This window comes from Nannospalax galili, unplaced genomic scaffold, assembly GCF_000622305.1.
Source record: "Nannospalax galili isolate Female #2095 unplaced genomic scaffold, S.galili_v1.0 scaffold304, whole genome shotgun sequence".
NCBI lineage: Eukaryota > Metazoa > Chordata > Mammalia > Rodentia > Spalacidae > Nannospalax > Nannospalax galili.
Window position 1 is genome coordinate 3,095,742 of NW_008352325.1, and position 24,214 is coordinate 3,119,955.

The 24,214-nt window shown below is 40.7% G+C and overlaps 1 protein-coding gene across 1 annotated transcript in view; it reads right to left on the reverse strand.

The window, feature by feature from the left end:
- The window catches only part of Abca13 (ATP binding cassette subfamily A member 13), a 449,044-nt gene that overhangs the window by 153,498 nt on the left and 271,332 nt on the right, over positions 1–24,214 (reverse strand). The window contains exons 43-46 of the mRNA XM_017802262.2: positions 15,300–15,383; positions 9,314–9,383; positions 4,618–4,736; positions 2,616–2,703 (exon numbers count right to left, since the gene is read on the reverse strand). Coding sequence (XP_017657751.1) covers positions 2,616–2,703; positions 4,618–4,736; positions 9,314–9,383; positions 15,300–15,383 — 361 coding nt within the window. The remainder of the gene's footprint in view (positions 1–2,615; positions 2,704–4,617; positions 4,737–9,313; positions 9,384–15,299; positions 15,384–24,214) is intronic.

The following is a 24,214-nucleotide window of genomic DNA, read 5'->3' on the forward strand; positions in this document are numbered from 1 at the left end:
TTTGTTTTTGTGTGTAAAATGTATATGCTCTAAGTTTGGGTTGGATAAGCTAAATATTGGGTATGAGACAGGCACTGAAAAGGTTCTTTTTAAAAAATTTATTTTTATGTGTATGAGCGTTTCGCTTGCATGCATATAAATGTACCCATGTATGCAATGCCTGTGAAGTCCAGAAAAGGGTATCAAATCTCCTGGAACTGGAGTTATAGATGGTTGTTAGCCACCATGTGGGTGCTGGGAACTTGGGTCCTCTGTGAGAGTAGCCAGTGCTTTTAACCACTGAGCCATCTCTCCAGCCCCTGGAAAGTTTCTTGAGAGGCATTCTATGATATATCAAATCATATAAAAAGCATATTTATATGCATATTTTAACTTTTCTTCAAAAAAGACTATGAAAATAACACCGTCAATGTCTTTGGAAGATACCCTAAAGGTTGAAAGAAAAGGTTGTTCATTGATTACAGAAAGGATAAAGCAATCATTTGGTAGAACATCAGCCACCTCTAGGTTCCAGGTGGCATCTCATATAACAGTGCTCTTCACTATTATCCACAGTATCAAATTCCTTGGCTTCCTAGATAAAAATGCATTCCCCAAATGTCCAGATACAAGCCAATCAAATGCTTGTGTGCAATGAAGAACACATCAAGTAACATAAAAACCCCAGAAATCACCACTTAAACATGCCAAAGCAGAAGATACAAGTCTACAATGATCAACTGGAACAGGAGTCAGGGCAGCGCACAAGTCACTCCCCATCTCACCACTGGGCAAGAGACCTGTGCTCTGGAAATCTGAAAGCAAAGACACACAACCATCTGGTAGCATTAAGTCTGGACTTGGATAGAATGAAAAGTCAAAACATTATTAGAGGCAATAAGCAAGTTCCTTCTATAATTTAGGCATATTTTAACCATGTCTATATAATAAGTTTCAATATGGGCCAGCATTTCCTAAACACATTTCTTTAACAAGAAGAAAGATTTAAATAAACCTCAGCTGAGGGAAAGATTTCTGAGTAGTTGGTGTTAACGTGGAATCTTCTCCAAGGATTAGACCATAAAATACAGCTGTTAAGACTGTTTCCTAAGATTTCATGTGATGTGCCTGTAAAGAGTTTTTATTCCCCAGAGTAGACCCCCAAAAGCATAAGTCCTTATCTAGATGAGGTTCTCCAGGTTTAAGGGAAGCACAAACAATCCTGTCCCCCAACAGACAAGCTGCATTCCTGGGTTCACAGGGTTGCAGGTTGTGTGATGAGCTCATGAACAGACAGGATCCTACATGCTGTAGGAAGAAATGACTCGGTGTTCTCTGCACTGGTCCTGCTGTGTGCTTGTGCTCCCTCCTTCACAGTAGACTTAACTTCCACAATCTGGTCTTTCCAATAATCTCTCAAATGCCTTATTTGTTTCCCAGTCACAGAGACTGTAAACTTTGATCTTCTTTCATTTCTGCCTATCTTAAGCTTATACTGATTTATTTTCCTTGGGAGAAAAAAAAAACTGTTATTTGCCACTTTTATATTCCTTCTATCCAGTCTTCATTTCCTCAACCTGGACAAAGCCCCACTTGCTTCCTGTAATTCTAAGGGAATAGTCTTAACTCCTAGGGTACAATGCCAGGACTCAGAAATCTAGAGCCCCTAAGAGTTGTCCTTGGTAACTGCTGGTTTTTTTTTTTTTTTGCCAGGCCTGTTTCCATATAGCCTTTTGGAAGATGAGGCATGCAAATCCATGGATAAAAGACTTCTTTGCCAACCATGGACAGTGGTGATGTTTCCAGTAATTACAACCATGGACAGCTTCAAAAATAGAATAGTCTCTCATTTAGTTTAGTCAGTGTCCTGGTTAGTTTTTATTGTCAACTTCACTCAATCTAGAGTCACCTGGGAAGAGGGAACCTGAATTGAGGAATTTCCTCAATCAGATTGTCCTGTGGTCATGTCTGTGGAGAACTGGCTTGATAAAGTTTAATGTGGGAGGGCCCAGCCCACTGTGGGTAGCAGCCTCCTTAGGTAGGTGAGCCTGGGATATATAAGAAAGCTAGCTAGCTGAGCATGAGCCCATGAGTTAGACAGTAAGCAGCATTCCTCTACAATTCCTGCTTCTAATTGCTGCCTTGGGTTCCTGCCCTGACTTCCTCGGTAATGGACTGTTACCTAGAAGTGTAAGCTGAAATAAAACCTTTCCTCTCCTAAATTGCTTTTGGTCCTGATGTTTATCACAGTAATAGAAAGCAAACTAGGATAGTATATTAGATGAAATCCCAACTTGTACTATTTCTCTACCACCTGAAGAAAAAAATTCATTTTCTTTCTCAAGATGGTGTTCACATATAGGTTGTTTTTTAAGACAGGGTCTCCTAGTAGCCCCAGCTGGCCTGAAACTTGCTATGTAGACCAAGCTGGACTCAATCTCACCTGTCTCTACCTCCCAAGTGCTGGGATTTAAGGTGTGCTCCACTACGCCTAGCATCATACGGTTATTCTTAATAATCAGAAACAAACTCTGGGATCTGATCTGCTTCCTGTCAGCCCATGCTCAAAAATATATTTCAGCTTTTGGTTTCCCTAAATAGCTTCTAAAATAGGAAGAAAAGAAAATTTCTATTACCTTTGCCAGAGTTCTTGGTTTTGATGTATTTGTATTCAAATCTTGAACTTCATTGGGGACTGGCACTCCAAAAGACCAACCACCAAGCCTATTAAGAGTAAACATGGTGTTAGTGCTCTAAGTAGGGCACAGGGAGTTCCACTCAGAGGGTGATTTAGTACCAACCAGACCAGTTACAGTGGTCAGGATAGCAGTGAGCTGAGCATATATCACCTGTAGCATGACTTTACAGACACTTGCTGATCACAGTGACTGGAACTCAATCTGGAATCCAAAGAGAGTCCTGCTTACAGAGAGGGAATGGACAAGGTTGGTCATGTTAGAAATTGTATTTATCAGAACTTACCGTCTTGCTAGGAAACACATTCTATAGAAGGACATGGTTGTGACAGTCAGCATTCTATTTTAAATCATGATCACTCCTCCTTCAAATTCACTATTCAGGACTGCTTGGTCCAGTGTGATCTTGAAACCCCCTGTTTGCCTGCCTTAGTCTCATTTCCTTCACCACTCATGACTTACTTTGTTCAAGAAGGGACCACCAAACCATAGTTGGGTGAGATGTTCCCTGTGTTTTGAATTCCCCCAATATCCCAAATTCTCATACATTGTATTAATTATCACACTGAGCTTTTTAATCATCAACTTTCTGGTTTGTCTTTCAGGCAGCTAATGAGATTTTTCCTGGGTGAGAATTATATATCTTTATCTCCACAGGCTATATGGTTTCTTACACTTACTGAGCTTCATAATACAGTTGACATTTTAAATAAAGGCACTCATTAGTCTTTGATTCCAGCTTTCTGGATGAAAAGAGATTGAATAATGGTCTTGTACCATAGCATCCCTACTCACTGGAAAAATCAAGGAATAGGGATACATTCCCAGCTGGCTCAACTGAATTCACTCATCCATTCAGCAAGCACAGATTAGGTATCTCTAATATGCAAAGTACTATTCTGAGTTTGAGGTACACAATTTTTACATTTTAGGAAAGGAAGGTAAAGATCATAGGATATATTTAAGGACACTAGAAAGGAGGGCCACAGGAGAGAGGCAGACTAACTAGAGGACAGAGAAGGTCTGGGCTGAGGGAGATGATGACTTGTTGGCCTGGAAAAGGAGAAGCCGGTGCAAGGTGGTGAGGTATCCTGGCAATGGGGAGAGCCTTCCTGCATATGTGAAGCAATGCGGCGTGCTTAGAGAGCTTAAGAAATTTGACAGTGTGGTAAATGCCACCAACACCAAAAACAATCTGCAGTCACTTCCTTAGGCTCAAGGAAATTCAAAACAAATGTTTCCCAAAAGCCATAAGGAATTTAAGGCACCAGTCATACCCATTCTCTTAAAGGGGATGTTAACAAGAGACTGCCATTTCATTATGCTGTTAGCTCACCTGCTCTATTCCCTAAAGCAAGGAAGCTGTCACTGCTGCTGCTGGCTCCCCGGCCTCCATCAATGATGGAATTTCAATTTAAAGGCTCTTTCCCAATGCTTCAAAGACTGAAAACCACAGTGAGCATTCTGATTAAGACCTGCAGCTTGGCTTTGGAATTTCTATGAGCACTGAGGAATGAATTAGACTTTTGCATTTTTATACACATTAATATTTGAAACAATGGGTTTTTCCAAGGTATAGTGAACTCCCAAAGTCTGTGAGCTCTACACTTCTGTGAGTTCAGCCAACTATGGGCGAAAAGTATTCCAAAAAATAAAATGTGTTTGTATTCACTGTGTATCAACTTTTCTCAACATTATTCCTTAACAATGCAGGTATTTACATAGCATTTGTACTGTGTCAGGAAATATGAATCATCTGGAGATGATTAACGTATTTGGGAAGATGAGTGTGCTCTATGGCAGCACCATACCATCTATATAAGGGACTCTGGTACCTGTGGATTGGGGACCCTCTGGGTGCTGGAACAAATGCCTATGGAAGTCGAGAAATGACTGTAACTCACAAACAGTAGAAAAGACCCAGCAACAGCTGTGTACACACCTTGGTTTTGCAGACGGCACCAACAAGTATTCCTCCACGTCATAGCCTGAGAGATTGAGCAGTGTATGTCCCAGGCAGTTGGTCAGGTGGGGAGCTCCAGCACTTTTATTTGGACACTTCTGTAATTGTTTTCAAAGAGATAAGATAGGAACTTTTTTACAACCCACAACCAGCTTACTGACACTGAGTTAAACTAAAAGTGACTTTTCCTAGTTTCCAATTTTTAACAAATTATCTCCAGCCTTTTATAAATTCTGATCTCTAAAGAGTCTCCTATAGTTGAGAGTTGTGCCAGAATTCCACCGTGACCTGCGCCGTCAATTATATCTGGGAACTTCAAATCCTTTTTTGTATGTAAGTTTGGGCAGATTTGTAAGAAATAAAAAGGGAAAATGTTCTCACTAGGGTTCTCTTGTGTTTGAAGAAGCTGAAAGGGACAGAGGCGAAGGTGGTGGGAGGAAGATAGGCAGGAGAATTCAAAGACTGTGTTTCTTTTATACATGTCTGAAGCAAAACTCAAACAGCCTCCCTGGTTGGCTCACTAGAGTGACTGCTCCCGGTCTGACTCTTAAAATAACTACCAAGTGAGGAAGGAGGTGATGGTCACCTTAATGCCAGAGGCCACTCCTGCCACAGTCAGAGCTATGACTAAATGTGCTTCGTGGTCACTTCATCAGAGCAAGTTTGGAGAAGATGATACGTGAAAACAGGAAACTGTCTCTGAAATTTTCATTCCAACTTTGAAAGCTTCTTTTCTCTTCAAAACCAGAGCAGCCTTACTTACTTCATATATGCATGCAAAAACGATGACAATTTAGGAGGTTCGTATAATGTTAAAGTATGACTTTTAGAAAGGCTTGGAGAAATATGCTAAAAATATTAATTACTGGAAGTTATAGCCCAACCAAATTCTCATGCTAATGTGGAAGTTTAAGCCCTTCAACTCAAAGGAACAGAGTAAAATAGTGACTGTCAGAGGCTGGGGTGGTCATGGGGAACATTGGAGAGATACCGGTCACAGCCAAAATCCTTCAGATAAACAGGAGGAGTAAGTTTATAGGTCCAGGGCACAAATGTTCACCATAGCTGGAAACCATGTACTGTGTGCTTAAAAGCTACTAAACAGATTTTAGTCCTTCTCAACACAGAAACTTAAAGAAATCCACCATAGAATGACTCAACAAAGCTGTTTAATGTGTGCATCCGTTCAGGACTAGCTCATCTATTGCAATGTGTGTGTGTAAGAAATTATCATGCTGTCTACCGCAAATGCATAGGATGTATTCTTGGCAATTGAAATACATGGGTAAATAATTCAGTCAAATGCAACTATCTTATTCACAGATTCACATAACAACTTTGAAAGTTTTCTTGCCTCTGGTGTTTCTCTCCAATCCATCTTATAACTGAGTTAACACATATCTTTCTAAAATATAATCTGTATTTTGATGAGTCTCTTGCTTAAAAAAATCAAATTTTTATCAAGAATTCAAGTCTACTAGAAAATGCACTTAATCTTTTTCTCTTATGTGTGTTGTTCTCGCCAAATATACTTCCTGTGGTAAGCTTAATAATGACTCTTTGTCTCTGGAGCCTGTAAATGCCACCAGATGTGCCAGTGGGTGTGAAGATGTCATTAAATTATGAATCTCTGCTAGGAAGATTATCCTGGAAGGTCAGGGTGAGCCCACTGCCAGTCATCACTTGTGTCTCTACAAGATGGAGGTAGAGGGAGATTAGACAACAGAGGAAGAAGACAGGGCAGTGTGACAGCAGATCAGACAGAGAAGAGGAGGACAGGGCACCCTAATGGCAGTAACTGGAGTAGCAAAACCATAAACCAACAAATTCCTGAAGCCAACAGATGTCAGCCAAAGCCAGTAAAGATTCTCCTCTACAGCCTCCAGGGAAGCACTGTGGCTTCAAACCACATCACTGGCTTCAAATTCTGGCCCCCAGCACTTAATTATGAGAATAAACTTATTTATGTCAGTTGCCCAGTGCAAAGCAACTTCTAACACCAGCTGTGGGAACAGAGCACCCCTCTACTAATTCTGCATAAGGTCACACCTTGGGCTTTGACAGTAATACGTTCCTGCTGTTCAGGAGAGCTCAGACTCCAAACTCCCTGTTTTCTCTTCAAGACTTGTACAACTCCCATTTCCTTTGGGACTTTCCTAGTGATGTCCCTTCCAGATAACAAATGGAACTAACCTTAGGTTTCTGTAAGTAGCCAATATATAGTTGAAAAACACATGGGGAAGTAGATGTGGCCTTGCAAACACACAATTTCTGGATGGCAAGATTTAGGGGACTGAAGTATTTTGCCTTTTGTCAAACACAGTCAACATGACCACCAAAAATAAGAGAAGTGACCTTGATCTGTACCCGCCTCCCACGTGCCTTCCCATGTCTCCTTAAGGAACAATTCCTTGAAATCTTTCCGATTCACGCTTCAAGTTCTCCCCTGAGGCCCTCTGGTCTCTAAACTCTGGGCTGGGATTTCTTAAAGTGTTCCCCGGAGAAGAGATGGCACAAAAGGAAGAGCATCAGGTGCAGCAAGAATAGGAGGGAAGGAGAGGGAGCAGAGGCTTCTTCCGTCAAACGGTTTGCAGAGGCGCTGCACCCTCTTCACATGTGCTGTCAATTCAAGGAATGTCCTATGTAACAGTCTCAGAAAAACTATCTCGATGCTGGTTTTTTAGCTGCTACTTCTGAAGCACATTTGCCTACAGAACTTGTTCCTGTGAAATCATTCTTCTCTTGCATGCATATTACTGGATAGAGTTCATGTGAGTTGTACTGAATTGAGGACCATAGTAGTATTCTGATACTTATTCATTATCTCTGCCTTCTTGATACCAATCTAACCCTAACAGACTTGAGGCTTGTGGAAAGGAAAGCTGCTGCTCTAGTAGTACAACTAAATCCAGCCTCAAGAGTAAGAACTTGAGGGCTAGAGAGACGGCTCAGTGGTTAAGAGCTCTGGCTACTCTTGTAGAGAACCTGGGTTCGATTCCCAGCCCCCACATGGCAGCTAAACTGTCTGTAACTCCATTTCCAGGAGGATCCAGTGCCCTCTTCTGACCGCAGGCATTGCACAATGTGGGTGCACTTGCATACATACAGGCAATATACTCATACACATAAAATAAAAATAATAGACAAAATATTTTTTAAAGAGAATAAGAGTGCCGGGCGTGCTGGCACATGCCTTTAATCCCAGCACTTGGGAGGCAGAGGCAGACAGATCTCTGTGAGTTCGAGGCCAACCTGCTCTACATAATGAGTTCCAGGCCAGCTGGGGCTACGGGAAGACCCTGTCCCCAAAAGACCTAAATAAATAAATAAATAAATAAATAAATAAATAAATAGAGCTTGGAGCACAGTGTTAGAGGTTTCGTGATGAAATGCAAGAACTTAGACAAAGAAAAAGATTGTTGGTCAGTGCAAAGAAGCAAGAAATGTGAGTTCACTGACCACAAAGGAAACATGGAGACGTCCATGAACCCGCAATGCCACCAACCCATACAGTCCCTGCTGGGGCACTTCACTATTGCTCTCTCTTATGTGCTTACCTTTGGTCTAGAAGAAGAAAGCAGGCTGAATCCCCCCAAAGCCCACTTTCTAAAGTTACTAAACTATCAAAGGGAATGTACTCCATGGGTCACTGGTACAAAGGCCAACAAGCATGCTCACCATGCTCACCATTCCCTGATGGATGCTCAGTGACTCTTTCTTTGAGTCCAGGGATGACAGCTGTGCATCACCATGCCTAGTCCATGCAGTGCTAGAACCAAACCCAGTACTTCGTGAGCGCTACACAAATACTCCAGCAACTGAGTGACACCCCCAGCCTTTTGAAACATAAATTGGCATTGCCATGTTAGAAGGCCAGTTGACAATAGCAGCTCTATGTCTTTCATTGATTACCTTTTGAGATTTACTCTGCAATAGATTGCATTCAATTTTCCATATAAATTTCAATTTATTCTACTTCACAGACTAGGTAGATACGGCTTTCATCTTGAGAGCAGAATATCTTCTTTCATATATTTTATTTACATCAATCATATTAGAAACACTGAGCTGGAGAGATAGTTCAGCAGTTAAAAGCACTGGCTGCTCTTGTAGAGGAACTGGGTCCAGTTCCCAGCACCCACAGGTGGCTAATAACCATCCGTAACTCCAGTTCCAAGGGATCTGATGCCCTCTTCTGGCTTCCATGGGAACTGCATGCATGGGTACATTTCCATTCATGCAGGAAAAACACATAAAATCAATCAAAAAACTTTTACAGAAACACTAATCAGTATCTTTGTTTTTAATATCTAGTTCTTGGAAAACAAAGGAAAATATGACAAAAGCCTTGAGGTCACTCTGCCATGAGATTTGGGAAGATTTTCCCCTAAGGGAGAGTCTAGCTTCTTCATCTCTGAAGAATTGCTCAGGGCAGGCCAGTGGGGATGATAGTGATGAGGAGGGCTGAGCAAGGAATGAACAGGCAACAGAGTCTGAGAAGAGTTGCATCTTGCTCACTTTAAGGGTTGAAAGTTTTCCCACCAACAGCCAAGTAAGTACATTCAGAAGTCAATAAATTTAAAAACAACAAAGTGGAGATTTCACAGGTGGAAGAATCTTGCTTTTTCTCTTGAGGCATATAGCTAAAATGGTGAAGAATACTGTAAAAACATACCAGGCAGCCACAGGAGCCCTGGAATTCAGGAACAGAATAAGGACCCCTGTGCCAGCTTGAAGAATTCTTCCTAAAAAAGAAAGCAGAGAACTGGAATGACCTTTTGGGTAAAATCAACAACTATATTTCCATAAAAGCAAGCTCTTTTACAGCAGAACACAGTTCACAAGTTAATCGGCTCCTTGCCCCAAGGCAGCTCTCTGGAGTTTGCTTTCCTCAAATGAGCAGCTAATTTGATGGCAAAGTTTGGTGACAGTGCCAAGATTCATCACATGACGTGATGATCACTTGGCTGCTAAACGAGCTAGCCACACTCCATGACTGTCACAGGGCCTGAACTGATATCAAACCCCAAGGTTTCCAGATGCATAACCAGATACTAAGAAGCAACTAGTAATTGCTTATTAATTATTAATTGCATAAGAGCAACCTGTTAATTCATTTTTGTGTCATGACATATTAACGTAATCACTTTAAGAAAAGTATATGTTAAATTTCTATGTTGAAGACAGATTTTAAGAGCTATAGAAACAGAGTCGGCATGGTGGTGTATGCCTTTAATCAGAGATAGAGGCAGGAGGAGCTCTGTAAGATTGAGGCTAACCCAGTTACATAGTTCCAGGTCAGCTGGGGCTATAGGGAGCCCTGTCTCAAAAAAAAAAAAAAGAGTTATGGAAGTTATGGAAACACTAAGTAGCAATGATTAGAAAACTTATTTTTATATTTTTCCTACATTTATTTATTTATTTGCTTGATTATTTATTTACTTATATGCTGTGGGAGGGATGGGGGGACGAGCCATGACACACTGACATATGCGTACAGGTTAGAAGACAACTTTTGGGAGTCAGTTCTCTCCTTCCAACATATGAGTTTCAGGGATTAAACTCAGGTCTTCAGTCTTAGTAACAAGCTAAAGTAAAAACAATTATTTTGAATTATTTAAATACTGGGGAGGGGGATAGTATATACTAAATCACAGGTACCAATATCTTGACCAGAATCCTTTCTCACCTCATTCCTCAGAATAGCAAGGCAGAGTGTCATCTCTGAAAAGTCAAGCCATCAGCTGGAGAGCACACAGCAGCAGGACTGACCTGCCCAGGGAGCTCCAAGTCCAAGCTCTCTGCACAGAAGTGTTGTTCCAATGCAAGACAGGACGTGTAGCAACAGCAGGTTGGAAGAGCCAGTCCCACAGAAGGAGACATGTCATTTCTCTTAACGCAGCTCAGCTAGCAAATACTATTTACATACAACTCTCTAAATACTAAAAATGATCACAGACTTTCTCACTATTAGTGTCTTCATTGATTACCTTACAGGGATTGCACCTAGAGATTTCTAAGTTAGCATTGAAACAGTCCATAATTTGTTACACATTTAATCAGTGTGCTGTATTTCATAATTACTTTTATTTAAAAATGATTCTGTATAGCTTAAGCCCAGCAGGTCCTTTTTGCCAAAAGTGCCTTGGATGACAGGTATAGAGGACTGTGGTTTGGATGTGTCCTCTCCTCCAAAGCTCACATGTGGAAAGCCGGGTTCCCTGTGTGGTGGTATTGGGAGAGGTGGAGAATTAAAAAAAAAAAAAAACTTTAAAAAACTACATTACCACGAGATTTGCATACAAATCCATGGCAGTATTTAATGGATTTTAGGTTTTTGAACACACAGGCCCTAACGATTTTTGTGTTTAAACATTTACTACCAAGCTCTATGAGCATTCATGAGACAGGCAGATAGGCAGATAGGCCTGTTAGGAATCAGACGCTTCTGTGTCCATTTCCTGCATGTTCGGACTCTAAATATGCTCTGACTCAGCAGAGTAGGCTCCTAATGTGATTTACTACCAAGCTCTATGAGCATTCATGAGACAGGCAGATAGGCAGATGGGGCTGCCTGTTAGGAATCAGGCGCTTCTGTGTCCATTTCCCGCATGTTCGGACTCTAAATATGCTCTGACTCAGCAGAGTAGGCTCCTAATGTGCTCTGTAGGACACAGGGTGTAGCTGTTCCAGAGTCAGGCCTTGAACATGGTCTCTATTATGTAGGGCTGACTGGAGTTTTTAATAGTATAACATGCATTTTAAATCTCAAAGAGAGGGGCAGATGCTCTGAGGACCTCCTGTTTGGAAAGCAGTGTTCTGAGGTATGCGCTTGCCTAAAGAGAGTGAACAAGCTCCCTGGAGGTCACCTTGCTCTTTCTGTAGAGGTGAAGGTACATTTGATGCCAACAGAGACAAAGAGAAATTGAGTCAGCTGCGTATGTTGCACAGCTAGTAAGAGTAAGATTTGCCTGAGGCAGTCTCGTGTCCAAGGCGTGTTCGTCACCTATACTTGGATGTTTCAGATTCTGTGCTCTCTACCCTTGACCTTCACAAATGATCCCGGTTGGTGGTGATTCCAGGCTCTTGGACTTTCACCTCTCGAGCGCTCACCAACAAAGCAGCTGGCCTGCTCACCCTGGGTACCAGATCTGGGCAAGGAACAGATGTGGAGAATGTGGAGGGCTACTGACATCTATGTAAAGCACCTTAGGTGGATGTCCAGACAGAATTTGAACCCCTCTGCCAGCCTCAAAACATCATTTTCACCTAGTTGCATTCTTTTGAGAGACTATATAAAATAATTACCCAATTTTTCTGCTAATTAACCTTTCCTTGATCCAACATTGGCCAAGGGTGGATCACATGTGTTCAGGTTTCAGTTCCTTGGAGATAGTAGTTTACATCCTGTGTGTTTTAATACAGAGGAAGAAACAAAAACACCACTGATAGAGGCTACATTAAATAAGTTACTTCTGTGTTTCCAGAGAGAACTAAAGCAAAGCAGCATAATTAATTTTCTATCAGTTCTTCCATACTGTGACTATTAATAGTTATTCAGTCTCAAATCAATTACCAAGATGACTAATGGACAAAATATTTCCTCACAAATGAGGAAACCTATTTCTTATACTATATTTTTGCCTGGATATTTACATGTGTTATTTAAAAGACACACATGTAGCACTGAAGATAGATGTTATTACAGTTTTTCTCACTTGCTTCAATGACTCTGTCTGGAATTATGAATCCCTTAAGACTAGGCCATATTCTTTTCACTAGTCTTGGTCCCTATAGCAACACTTTATAGTAAATCCTCAGTGAATAAAAATTAAGGAAAAATAAGAGGAAGGCAAGCATTTATGAAGCAAGGTGTGTTTTTTCAAGGCTTCACAGACAAGCCATCCCATCAGCGTTATTATCCTCAAGTCCAGAAACGTTATCTTTAAAGCAGTTTGCCACATACTGATGTATTGGCCTTTGGCAATCTTTAATTTCTACAGGACACATCATAACTGCTTGTATTTATGATATACAGTAGAATTTTTTGTTTGTGCTGCATGTGCTATGCACACATGTGAGCATGCAAGTATGTGCCTCTGTAAACACACACACAGAAAACAGAGGAAAACACGGGGTGACTGTCTACCTAAGTCCCTGAGATAGGGCCTCTCACTGAACAAGTAGCTCACTGTTCCCGCTAGATTGGCTGAAAGTGGGCTCTGGGGATCTGCCATCTCCAGGGCAGATCCCAACCTTGGCATCATAGACACACACAGCCATGCTCAGATTCTTTTCTTACAAGGATGCTGAGGATTTGAGCTCAGGTCCTCATGCTTGCATAGTGAGTTCTCTCACCCACTGAGTCATCTCCCCAGTCCTCCCCACATGTGATAGTTAACACATAGGTACAGTGTGTAATGAGCTGACAAGAAGACTTAACATAGCCATCATCAGAAACATCATTTCTTTGCATTGGGAACAATCGAAATACTCTGCTAGGCATTTTAAAATACTCGATTAGTTGTCAGTCATATTATTAGAACTTAGACCTACTATCCAAGTGCATGCTGTTGATCTTCATCAATCCTCCCCCGTTCTCCTTTCCCAGTCTCTGATAATTACCATTCTAGTGCTTACTTCTGTAACATGGAATCAACGCAGGTGTTGATAAATAGGCGAATGGATGTCGGAAACTTTGAGCCCTACCCCTCACTGCTGAGCTCTTTCCTATGGATAGATTTAGGAAACGGGAGTCATTGCCTTCAGTTATGCAGCCACTTGGGCCCCACCATGCTCCGATGGACAGTCCCAACCCAATGGTCATAGAGACAGCAATGGTTAAACTGAGTCACAAAACAAACACAAAAGTCATGCATCTGGATAAAGGACAGGCAGGGAGGAGAACTGACAGGGGTGGGAAGGAGAGAGGAAACTGCTGGAGAGTAACCAGAATGCATCGCACACACACATGGGATTGTCAAAGACCTCACAATAAAAATGAAGAATTTAGACACGCAAAACATAAGTTCTATATTGTTTGGGTTTTTGTGGGGGTTTGTTTTTTTGAGACAGGGTCTCCCTGTAGCCCCAGCTGGCCTGGAATTCACTATGTAGACCAAAATGGACTCAGTCTCACAGAGATCCACCTGCCTCTGTCTCCCAAGCACTGGGATTAAAGGGGTGAGCTACCACGCTCAGCATAAATTACATTTCCAATCTCATAGGCTTGAAAGAAAATATGGAGGAAGAAAGCATGTAGGTAAGTGCACCTGTGTCGTGCAGTGCCCGCAGAGGTCAGAAGAGGCTGTCAGATCCCCTGGGACTGGAGTTACAGACAGTTGTTAGCTGCCATGTGGGTGCTGGGATTCAAACCCGGGTCTTCTGCCAGAACAACCAATGTTCTTAACCACTGAGCAATGTATCCAGCCCCAAAAGCAATATTTTTGACTGTAAATAATTACTCAAGTATCACAGCTTAATTGCAACATAGTCATTTATAAATATTGATTACAAATTTTAAATACAGATTTATGTTTTAACTTTTTTTAAAAGATGACAGATGTAAACTATGACAAAGCTCCAAAACTGGTTAAAATGCAGAGAATAAATGACTGTGTGGTGCCCAGCCCCATTGCTACATCTACAATGCAAATTCTACACCTAAGGCTCAGGGAACATTGCAAAATAAGGGGTAGAGAGACTCTAAGAGCCAGAGGACCAGGATGACTGCTGCTAGATGGTATTGTCTAGACACTACAGGGAGGTGGTAGCCATGAAATCTCAACAATACAGCTGTCTAAACAGTACTAATAACACCAGTTGACATGCCAATGTAGATGGGCGAAATCTCACAGAGTCCCACCTAAACAAGAAAAGCTGCAGATAATCAATGGCTGCTGAGAAAGGGAGTCATAAAGAATATTATTCAGTCATAAAGAAGAAACATGTCAGTTGTAGCAACATGAGTGGAACTGATTGTGAACAAGTGAAAAATAAGACAGATATAGAAAGACAACTACCACTGATACATGTATATGTCTGTGATAAGCTTCTTAACTGTAAAAATCCTAAACGAGGGACGGTGGTGCACCCCTTTAATCCCAGCACTCGGGAGGCAGAGGCAGTCAGATCACTGTGAGTTTGAGGCCAGCCTGGTCTACATAGCAAGTTCCAGGACAGGTGGGGTTACAGGGAGACCCTGTCTCAAAAATAAATAAATAGATAGATGATAGATAGATGATAGATAGATAGATAGATAGATAGATAGATAGATAGATAGATAGATAATAGACTAGAGATAGATATAAAATAAAACAAAAATAACATCTTAATATGCACAAGTTTTCTCTAATAGTAAATAACATTTAATTAACAGTTTTCATTTAATTGCTACTTCATTCTTTTTAGCTTTGAGCTGCAATGCCATAGAGCATGTGTCTATGAATGGTAAAAAGGGGTATTTAGGTAGTTCATTTCCAGTCATTCCACATGATGATGCCCATTAGACTTGCACAGTAATGATCTCCTCATTGGGGTGATATCCGCTCTATGAAGCATAAGTTGCATCACAGACTAACCCAGTCCTGAAGGGAAGTGGTACGCCCATCTCCAGGGCTACTGTTGGAGTCTCGGCCCAGCACAAGGCATCAGGTACTTACTGATCTACATCAGCACAGAGAGGATCCCAATCTCCAAACTTCTTTAAGAGCACACGGGTGAGGTCCATGCCATGGCCCCCAGTGCTGCTGCTGGTGAGACAGAGGACATACAGGGCTGTTAGGAGCTTTGAAGGAGAGCAGAGGACCTGCTTCCAACCTCACCCTGCACTGCAGTCAGGCTGTTGCAGGCAAATGATACCCAGTGCCTCAGATAAAGTTAATTTCCTGTTGCTTTTATGGCAAAGTCAATGAGCAAGGATGAAATTGAGAAATGCCTACAAACCACAGCTTTTACCACCAGATATCCATTGTTATGTGCTAGCATTCAAAGTATATTCGCTTCTCTAACCTTTTTACTTAATTTTATAACCATTTTTCACGTTTTCATCTATTTTAAAAACAAACTTTAATAACTACCTAACATAATATTATGTTATGTTAATATATTAAAATAAGCAAAAGTATTCTCTTCATGTTGGAGCTCTGGCTTGGTCTAAGCATTTGTCGTATTAAAGAACCTTATTAAAAAGCAACAGCTATTTACATCTTTTGGTTTCTGTATCTTGTTGAATCACATTTTGTTAGCAAAAGTCATTACTACAGAATCTGACCTGTGCTTTAGCACACACAATAATGGCGCTTATTTTTGCTGGTCATAAGCCTAAATCTACTTATAGTTCAAGAACTACTACTGAAGATAAAGATGAACAATACTGAATTTCTTTACTAAGCAGAACATCAGCAGCAAGACATTCACGAACTCTTGTGGTAAGATGCAGAAACAAACACTAGGAAAAACATCAGTTTTATGTATTACCTGTAAGAAATGTTTGGAGTTGAGAAAATAGAGAAGAAAGGACACTTCAAACTTCTTAAAATTGGAATAATTGGGAGTGGAATTTATTTCAATTAATTACAACTTAAAATTATAATGTTTACAAAAGAATATAGCGGGCTTTTAAGATGGCAGATGACACTCAGGAATGGTCACATAGAAACTTGAGGGAATAAACTAGAAAAAAATTACATAACAATTATACAAAAAACTCCAGTCTCAATATCAAAGAAAAATAACAATATTACAGAGCAGAACAGAATGAAGCCAGCATTGGAACACAACAGATGATGATGACCAAGCTGTGGCTTAAGACACACGCCTCTGACAAATTGCACCATACGTTCAATAAGAGACATTTTAGATGACAGAAAGAGAAAGAGGATGGAGAAACACACACTGCAGGGGCACCAGCTGAGGGAAAGGAGGTACAGGGAAGCCATTCTTAACCCTCACTCAGGGCAGTGGGAAGATGTCACTTTTCAAATTTAATTTTTATTTTCACATTTTTTTTTCTTATTTTGTGGTTGGGGAGGCACACACATACCACGGCATGTGTGTGAAGGTCAGAGGACAGCTTGTAGGAGTCAGTTCTCTCCTTCCACAAAGTGGATTCTGAAGCTCCATCTCAGGATGTCAGGCCTAACCACTAGCACCTTCACCCACTGAGTCATCTTGCTGGACTGTGAGATGCCATTTTTTAAAAAAGATGCCTGTTCTAACTGAGTCAATGGCTTGGCCACCCTAGCCCCTCCCTATGCAGCACACTATGATAATCCAGAGCAAATATCACAGGACTATGTACCAAAACCTGGCCAGCAGACCATTCTAAACAAGAGGAAAGAAATTTTGAGAAAAGAAGAAATCGGGTTAAAGTCAGGATGTGCTGTGGAACACAGACACAGGTTCTAAGCAGGTACCAGACAGTGGAAAGGACCATCCAGGGCTGTAACCAGCATTTTCAATCCAACCTGTGAAAGATTTACTACTCACAGTACCAGTATCAATGACCATGCAAGGGATGACCATCCCAACCATGCAAGGGTCAAAGGTGTGACCAGGACCATCTCACCTCCCCAGAGGTGTGAACAGCATCTGCACCTCAACCTGGGAAAGACTACACAGGTAGGCATACATGAACCATAGACAGAACCCTTAGAGCTAATACTGACCCCAGCACCCATGCAAGCAAGCCCACTCTGACTCTGTACCTGACCCAGATCTCCTCTTTTCAACTTCCTTCCTTCCTGCTCAGTGTCAATGTAGCAGGTCCATTGTGTCCAGCTCTATTCTTGTTTTCTCTTTTATTCTTTTTTCTTTTGCTTTTTTCCTTTCTATTATTTCTTTTCTTTTCATTTCCCTAATGATAGGTTTTCTTGGACCAGATTGGCCTGGTTTTGTGAGGAGGGTGAGGCATCTCTCTGCCTTAGACGCTCAAGAACTGGGGTTGTTTGAGGTTGTCTGACTGCATTTCTTTACATCTTTTCCTTCTCCTTTTACCTTCATCTTGAGGTACATCATCTCCTTAGTGTCCTCACTGTTCCCTCTGTGTACTTTCCTCCCCTGTATTTTTTCTATCACCCAATACTAACCACTAGTCTTACCCTACTTTTCTCCTGACTGCTCAGACGTTCAGTAACTACTTAATGAACACAGTACTGTAAGTGTCCTTTTATTTCCTAGAATGATCCAGTTGAAGGGGAAATTGCTTCTTAATTGGCTGTTACTGTATTTTCATAATGGGCCAAACCTGTGACAGTTATGCCTCTTTGAGGCAGTAATCCACTCTCTGGGGAGTACTGGAGATGAAGTGTGGTGATACCAGCATGTAGGCTGGGGGCGCAACTCTTGAACTAGACCACTCCCATGTAGAGGAGAGGAACAACATGTGAACCCTGCTGCAACTTAGTCCCTCATGAATATTACAGACGTGCCCACTGAAGGAATAAGGGTCATGTTTGAGAATTCTAGCAACCTTTTCCTGGATATGCACAGCCCAATGCAAGGGTATGGGAAAAATGAAACATCAAAAGCAATGTGACTCTTCCAAAAATTATTGGTCACAAAGTAATGGAGCACAATAAGAGTGAATTGTATGAAATCCAGACAAAGAATTCAAAAGAATTATCATAAGTATGTTCAAAACAACCTAAGAGGACACAAAGAAAGAACACAGATGAATGAAAGAAGGCAAATACAGTATATGAAAATAAGCTTCAATAAAGAGTCAAATACAGAAAAAAATTAAACTGAAATCTCGGACATGAAGGTATGGTAAGTCCAATGAAAAGGACTACGGAAAGCCCCATGGACAGAACGGGTAAAGAACGGGAGAGAACGTCTGTGCCTGAAGACAAGGTGGGAGGACGGCAACATTCAGAAGATGACAAAGGCTAATTAATAAGAAGGTGCAGATGGAACATGAGATTTGGGGAACACAATGAAAAGACAAGTGCATGAGACACGGGCATAGAACGAGAATGATTTCATGCTAAGGGTATAGAAGATATTTTCAATAAAATCATAGCAGAAAATTTCCCAAGGAAGGAGATGACCACCCAGGTACAACAGGCATTTACAACAGAGAACAAGACCAGAAAGAAGCATCCTATGTCATATTATAATTAAAATAAAATACATACAGGAAAAAAGAAAGCATATTGAAATCTGCAAGGGAAAAACATCACATTACGTAAAAGGCAGACCCATCAGAATAACATCGGATAATTTAAAAGTCAGAAGGGCTTACTAGAATGATACATTTCAATCTCTGGAAGACAAGACCTACAAAACTGCATTGCTGTTTTCAGCAAAATTGAAGAAAAAGTAAAAATTTCTTTCCAGGATAAATGAGAAGAATTCATGACCACTGAGCCAGCACTAAAAATGATACCTGAGGCTGGGTGTGGTGGCACATGCCTTTAATCCCAGGACTTGGGAGGCAGAGGCAGGCAGATCTCTGTGAGTTCAAGGCCAGCTTGGTCTACAAAGGGAGCACCAGGTCAGCTGTTTAAAAAAGAAAAAAAAAAAAAAAAAGATACCTGAGGGTATCTTTCACACTGAAGAGAAGGTGTAATATCCAGGAGGTCACAGAAGAATAAACCATGCCCCAGAAGTAGCTAATCAAATGAGGATCAGTAAAATAAAGTTCTACAAAATCAACGAAATGGAAGTAATTAATATACATGTGTTGCAATAATTCTGAATACGAATGGTCTCAATTCCCCAAGCAGAATATTAGATTTTATTAAAACTGGGGATCCATCTATTTGCGCCTCCAAGAAATGTACCTCACCATGAAAGACAAATACAAACTCAAAGAGAAAAATTGGGAAGAGCAATTCTAAGCAAATGAAAATGTAAAAGTAAGTAGGGTCACTGTTCACATATGTGACAGGATGGACTTCTAAGCAAAACTAGTAAGAAGTGATAAAGTCACTTCATAGTGATTAGTGGAGCAATTAATCAAGAGGATAGTATAGTTCTAAATTTATGTTCAACATAAATTGGCACACATGGTTTCATGAAACAAACACCATGGGCTATAAAGCATAGATTAAACACAGTAACAGTGAATGACTTCACTGCTTCACTCTCACCAATAGACAGGTCATCTCAGCAGAAAATAAACAGAAACAAGAATCAAATGGCATCATTGATCAAATGGACTTAGCAGGCATCTACAGCACATCTTTTCCAAATGCTGCTGAATGAACTCTCTTCTCAGTAGCCCACAGAGCACTGATAGTTCATATAATAGTAGAACATGAAGAAGCCTTAACAAAAATAAAAAGCTGGAATGACCTCTTGTCTGTCTGATCACAGTGGAATGTAACTTAAAATCGATGGCAAGAGAAACTAGAGAACACATGCAAACTCACAGTTTGAACGCTATGCTACGAATCATGAGGGGCCCACTACAGAAATCAAGAAGGAATTCTTTAAATTATAAAAAATTGAATGAAAATGAAAACAATAACAAATGTTGGCCAGGTTGTGAACAAAAGAAAGCCCTTATACACTTTGGATAGGAGTGTCAACTAGTCGAGACACTAGAAATCAGTATGGAGATACTTAAAACCTAAAAATAGCTCTATCATAAGACCCAGCTACGCTACTTCTGCTATTTGTTTGAAGAATACCAAGTCAACGTATCATAGAGACGCCTGCACATCAATGTTGATTTCGTACTATTAAAGACAGATAAATGGGAGTGCCTGTTCCAGACTCCCTCTGGCATAGGGGCTGAGAACTCAGGGGACTGCCTGAGAGTGCCTGGATCCTGTCTCCATGTGGTGGACACAGGAAAATCAAGAAACAGAAGCAGACACATCAAATTCCTGGGAGAGTGGCATTCAGAAGAGGAAAGATGCTGCATAATCTACAAACTAAAACTATGGTGTTTTGAGTGTACTAGTGCAAAAGTCAGTAATCAAAGATGCTGCTTATTATTCTGTGTGGATTATTAATACAAAGATTTTAGAATTTTGGGCCAAAGTTAAAATTTTTTACTTGCTTCAACTGCCTTTTTTCTGCAATGTGGGTAAAAGAAAGACATCAGACTCATGAGATTTCCTCCTCTGTCCTAAACTAAGATGTGCAATGTGTTACCTCTTCTTATTCCCAATCTCCTCTCCCAGCAGTAGGACCAGGCTCTTCTGCAAATCACCCAATCATTTTCCTCACCTGAATATGTTTCCTTATCTATAAAGCAGAAATGATCATTCGAGTTTGTTTTTCTCTCAGTGCTGCTTTTTGTCTCCTAGAGTCTCAGAGATTCGGGAAGAATTTGAAGGGAGACCTTCTAGGGTAGCGTTAAACTGGATGCACAAATTTACATTGCAGTATTAATTCCACAATCCATCCACCATGCTTTATGTGCTCTTTCACCCTTCCTTCAATCCCAATGCTTTAAATTTTAGATTTTCGTGAAAACATATCCCGTGAAATAGCTATTCTGGAATTATATTTATATGTATTATATTTGTATGGACATGGAATTATATTTATATTATATTTAAGTTGACATGATTTTGACGTCTTTAAAAATTAAAGTGAAAAAAAAAGACAGATAAATAACTGAACCAAAATAGGAGGCTGGTCAGTGGAGGAGTATATAAAATGTGGTATTAGGGGCTGAAGAAATGGCTCAGTGGTTAAGAGCACTGTCTACTCTTACAGAGAACCTGGGTTTGATTCCCAGCATCCATACTGCAGCTAGCAACCATCTGTAACTTCAGTTCCAGGGGAATTCAACACCCCCTTCTAACCTCCAGCAGGCATTGCACGGCACAGGTGCACTTACATACATACAGGCAATACACTCACACATACAAAAATGTATATATAGTGGTACTCAGCCAAAGTCTCACTTCTGTGTCCCCTGACGGGGATCCCCAACTCATCCCAAGCCCCTGCACTTCCTTTAGGATTCTGTAGGCCCCAGCTGGCTTCACTCATGGGACTTCTCAGCCACCCCATGTGGCCTGGAGACCCAAGAAGGCTGGGAAGGCTGTCTCTGCTCCTCAGCCATTACCCAATGGCCAAATGCCACTTCCCTGCCTTGCCAGGAGCATGTGGATGGCTCCCTGTTACCCTGAACCTGCCCATAGGCACTCCCAGAAGCCTTCTCCTTGCCAAATAACACAAAACCTGTATTCCCACCTCCACCAACTAATTCATCTACCATGCTGCCCAGAGGCTTCAAGAGGTTCTGAGACCTCCAACACAGCTTCAACCCTACCCACCTCCACTTAAAGTCAGTATGACACCCTTGCCCTGGTTACCACGGAGCACTGCTCATGCCCACTGTAACCCCATCTCCTGCCACAAAAAGAGAACAATATCAGCCTTCCATGGACTTATGAACATGAAGTTTGAATATCCCCAACTATGGGGGGAACGTGTGTGATACTGCATTTGCATATCAACACAGAGTGACCACAAGATTGGACACCAAACACTATTCAGTTGGTCCACAACCTGAAAAAAAATCCAGATACCTGCTCAAGAAACGCAAGACCAGGAATTCATACAAGGAAACAACACTAATGACCAGCCTCCAGAGCCCAGATCCAATCCCAAAACATAAATATCATGAATAACCAAGACAACATGTCTCCTCCAAAAATCAGCATACCCACCACAATGTTCCCTGTGAAGAGAAAATTAGTTTAAGCACAAGATAATGATACCAAACTAGTGATTATAAATATGGCTAATAAACTCAATGAAGACATGCAAAAATTCCAGAATGAGGACTTTGAAAACACAAGCAAATGAATGAAATAAAGAAAACAAGGTTTGAAAAAAGAATTTAATAAAGACAGTATTTGAAGAAGAATCAAAATGAAATTAAACTTGAAATGAGAAACTCAATCAATAAAATAAAAACCTCAGTGAAAAGCCTCACCCATAGAATAAATCAAATGGATGACAAAGAAAATCGTAAATCTAAAAAAAGAAAAAAAAAAACAGGAACAAAATGTGCAAGAGTGCTGGGATACTGGTTATAAAAAACTGCAAATTATAGGTATATAAGAAGGAAAAGAAACCTGGGTCTAAGGCACAGAAAGTATTTTCAACAAAATTAGTAAAGAAAACTTCCCACATCTCAAGACTGAGGCGCCTATCAAGGTCCAAGAGGGATAGGGAATACCAAATAGGGCCAGACGAGAAATTTCCTATGTCACTTAATGATCAAAACGCTAAATATACAGAACAAAGAAGAGATACTGAAAGCCGCAAGAGCAAAAGAACAGATCACATACAAAGGCAGGCCTGGGGCTGGAGAGATGGCTCAGTGGTTAAGAGCACTGGCTACTCTTGCAGAGGACCTGGGTTCGATTCCCAGCACCTACATGGCAGCTAGGAACAGTCTGTAACTCCAGTTCTAGGAGACCCTGACATCCTCCTCTGACCTCCACAGGCACTACACAACATGGATGCACTTACATGCATGAAAGCAATATACACATAAAATAAAAATAATAAATAAAATATTCAAAAATTTTTATTTTAAAAAAACAGGCTTAGCATAATAACACCTGGCTTAGCGGAGACTCTGAAAGTCAGGAGGGCATAGACTGACTACATCTACATTTGTAGATGTTTTACAAATTCTTAAAGACCAAAGATACCAACTCAAGGTATTATACACAGCAAAACTATCAGTTGTAATAGATGGAGAATGGAAAACTTTCCATGATAAAACGGATTTAAAGAACATTTGTACACTAAAGGCGCTCTACAGGGGAAACAAGAAGGAAGAGTTCCCTGTAAAGAGATTATACACATCCAAGTGTATAATTCAAGAAGAATTAACCAAAACAGGCCAAAGAAAAAAACATACAACAAAATAACAGGTATTAATAAATATAGGTTATTAATAGCTGTGATTATTAATGGTCTTAATTCCCCCAATATAAAGACACAGACTGTTATTGGATTAGAAAACAGGATACATCTTTTTGTTGCCTCCAAGAAATACATCATACCATCAGCGATCAACACACACCACCTTAGACTAAAAAAATGGAAAAAAGTATTCCAAGAAAATGGAACTAAAAATCATTCAGTCATAGCTAGTCTAATATGTGACAGAAGTTGTTGACCTAACCTTTCATCTTTAGCCAATCGGTTTACTTCACTATGTTTTCTCCTTTCTTGAACGTGTAACTGTTCAGACACAAACAAAATTTGATGGCAGTAAAACCATGACGTTCACTGTTCCAAGTTAGTGTTTGATTTCTGCTGAGAGTGGCTGTGTTTGGAGAACACTGGCTATGATATAGAAGCACATGTACACAATTGTACAGCATCTAAACTCAGAACAAAATAAGTCAAGGAAAACACCATCTTCCCATTGAATAAAATAAAATTGTTTTAAATATTCAGGAGACCTGGGTGTGGTGGCACACATCTTTAATCCCAGCACTTGGGAAGCAGAGGCAGTGGGCGTCAGCTTGGTCTACATAGTGACTTCAAGGCCAGCTATGGCAATTGAGAGACCTAATACACAGTGCTGGAAATGGTTGAGGTTGGCTGCAAGGCTACGACTCATGAGCAGGAGTGTTAGTTG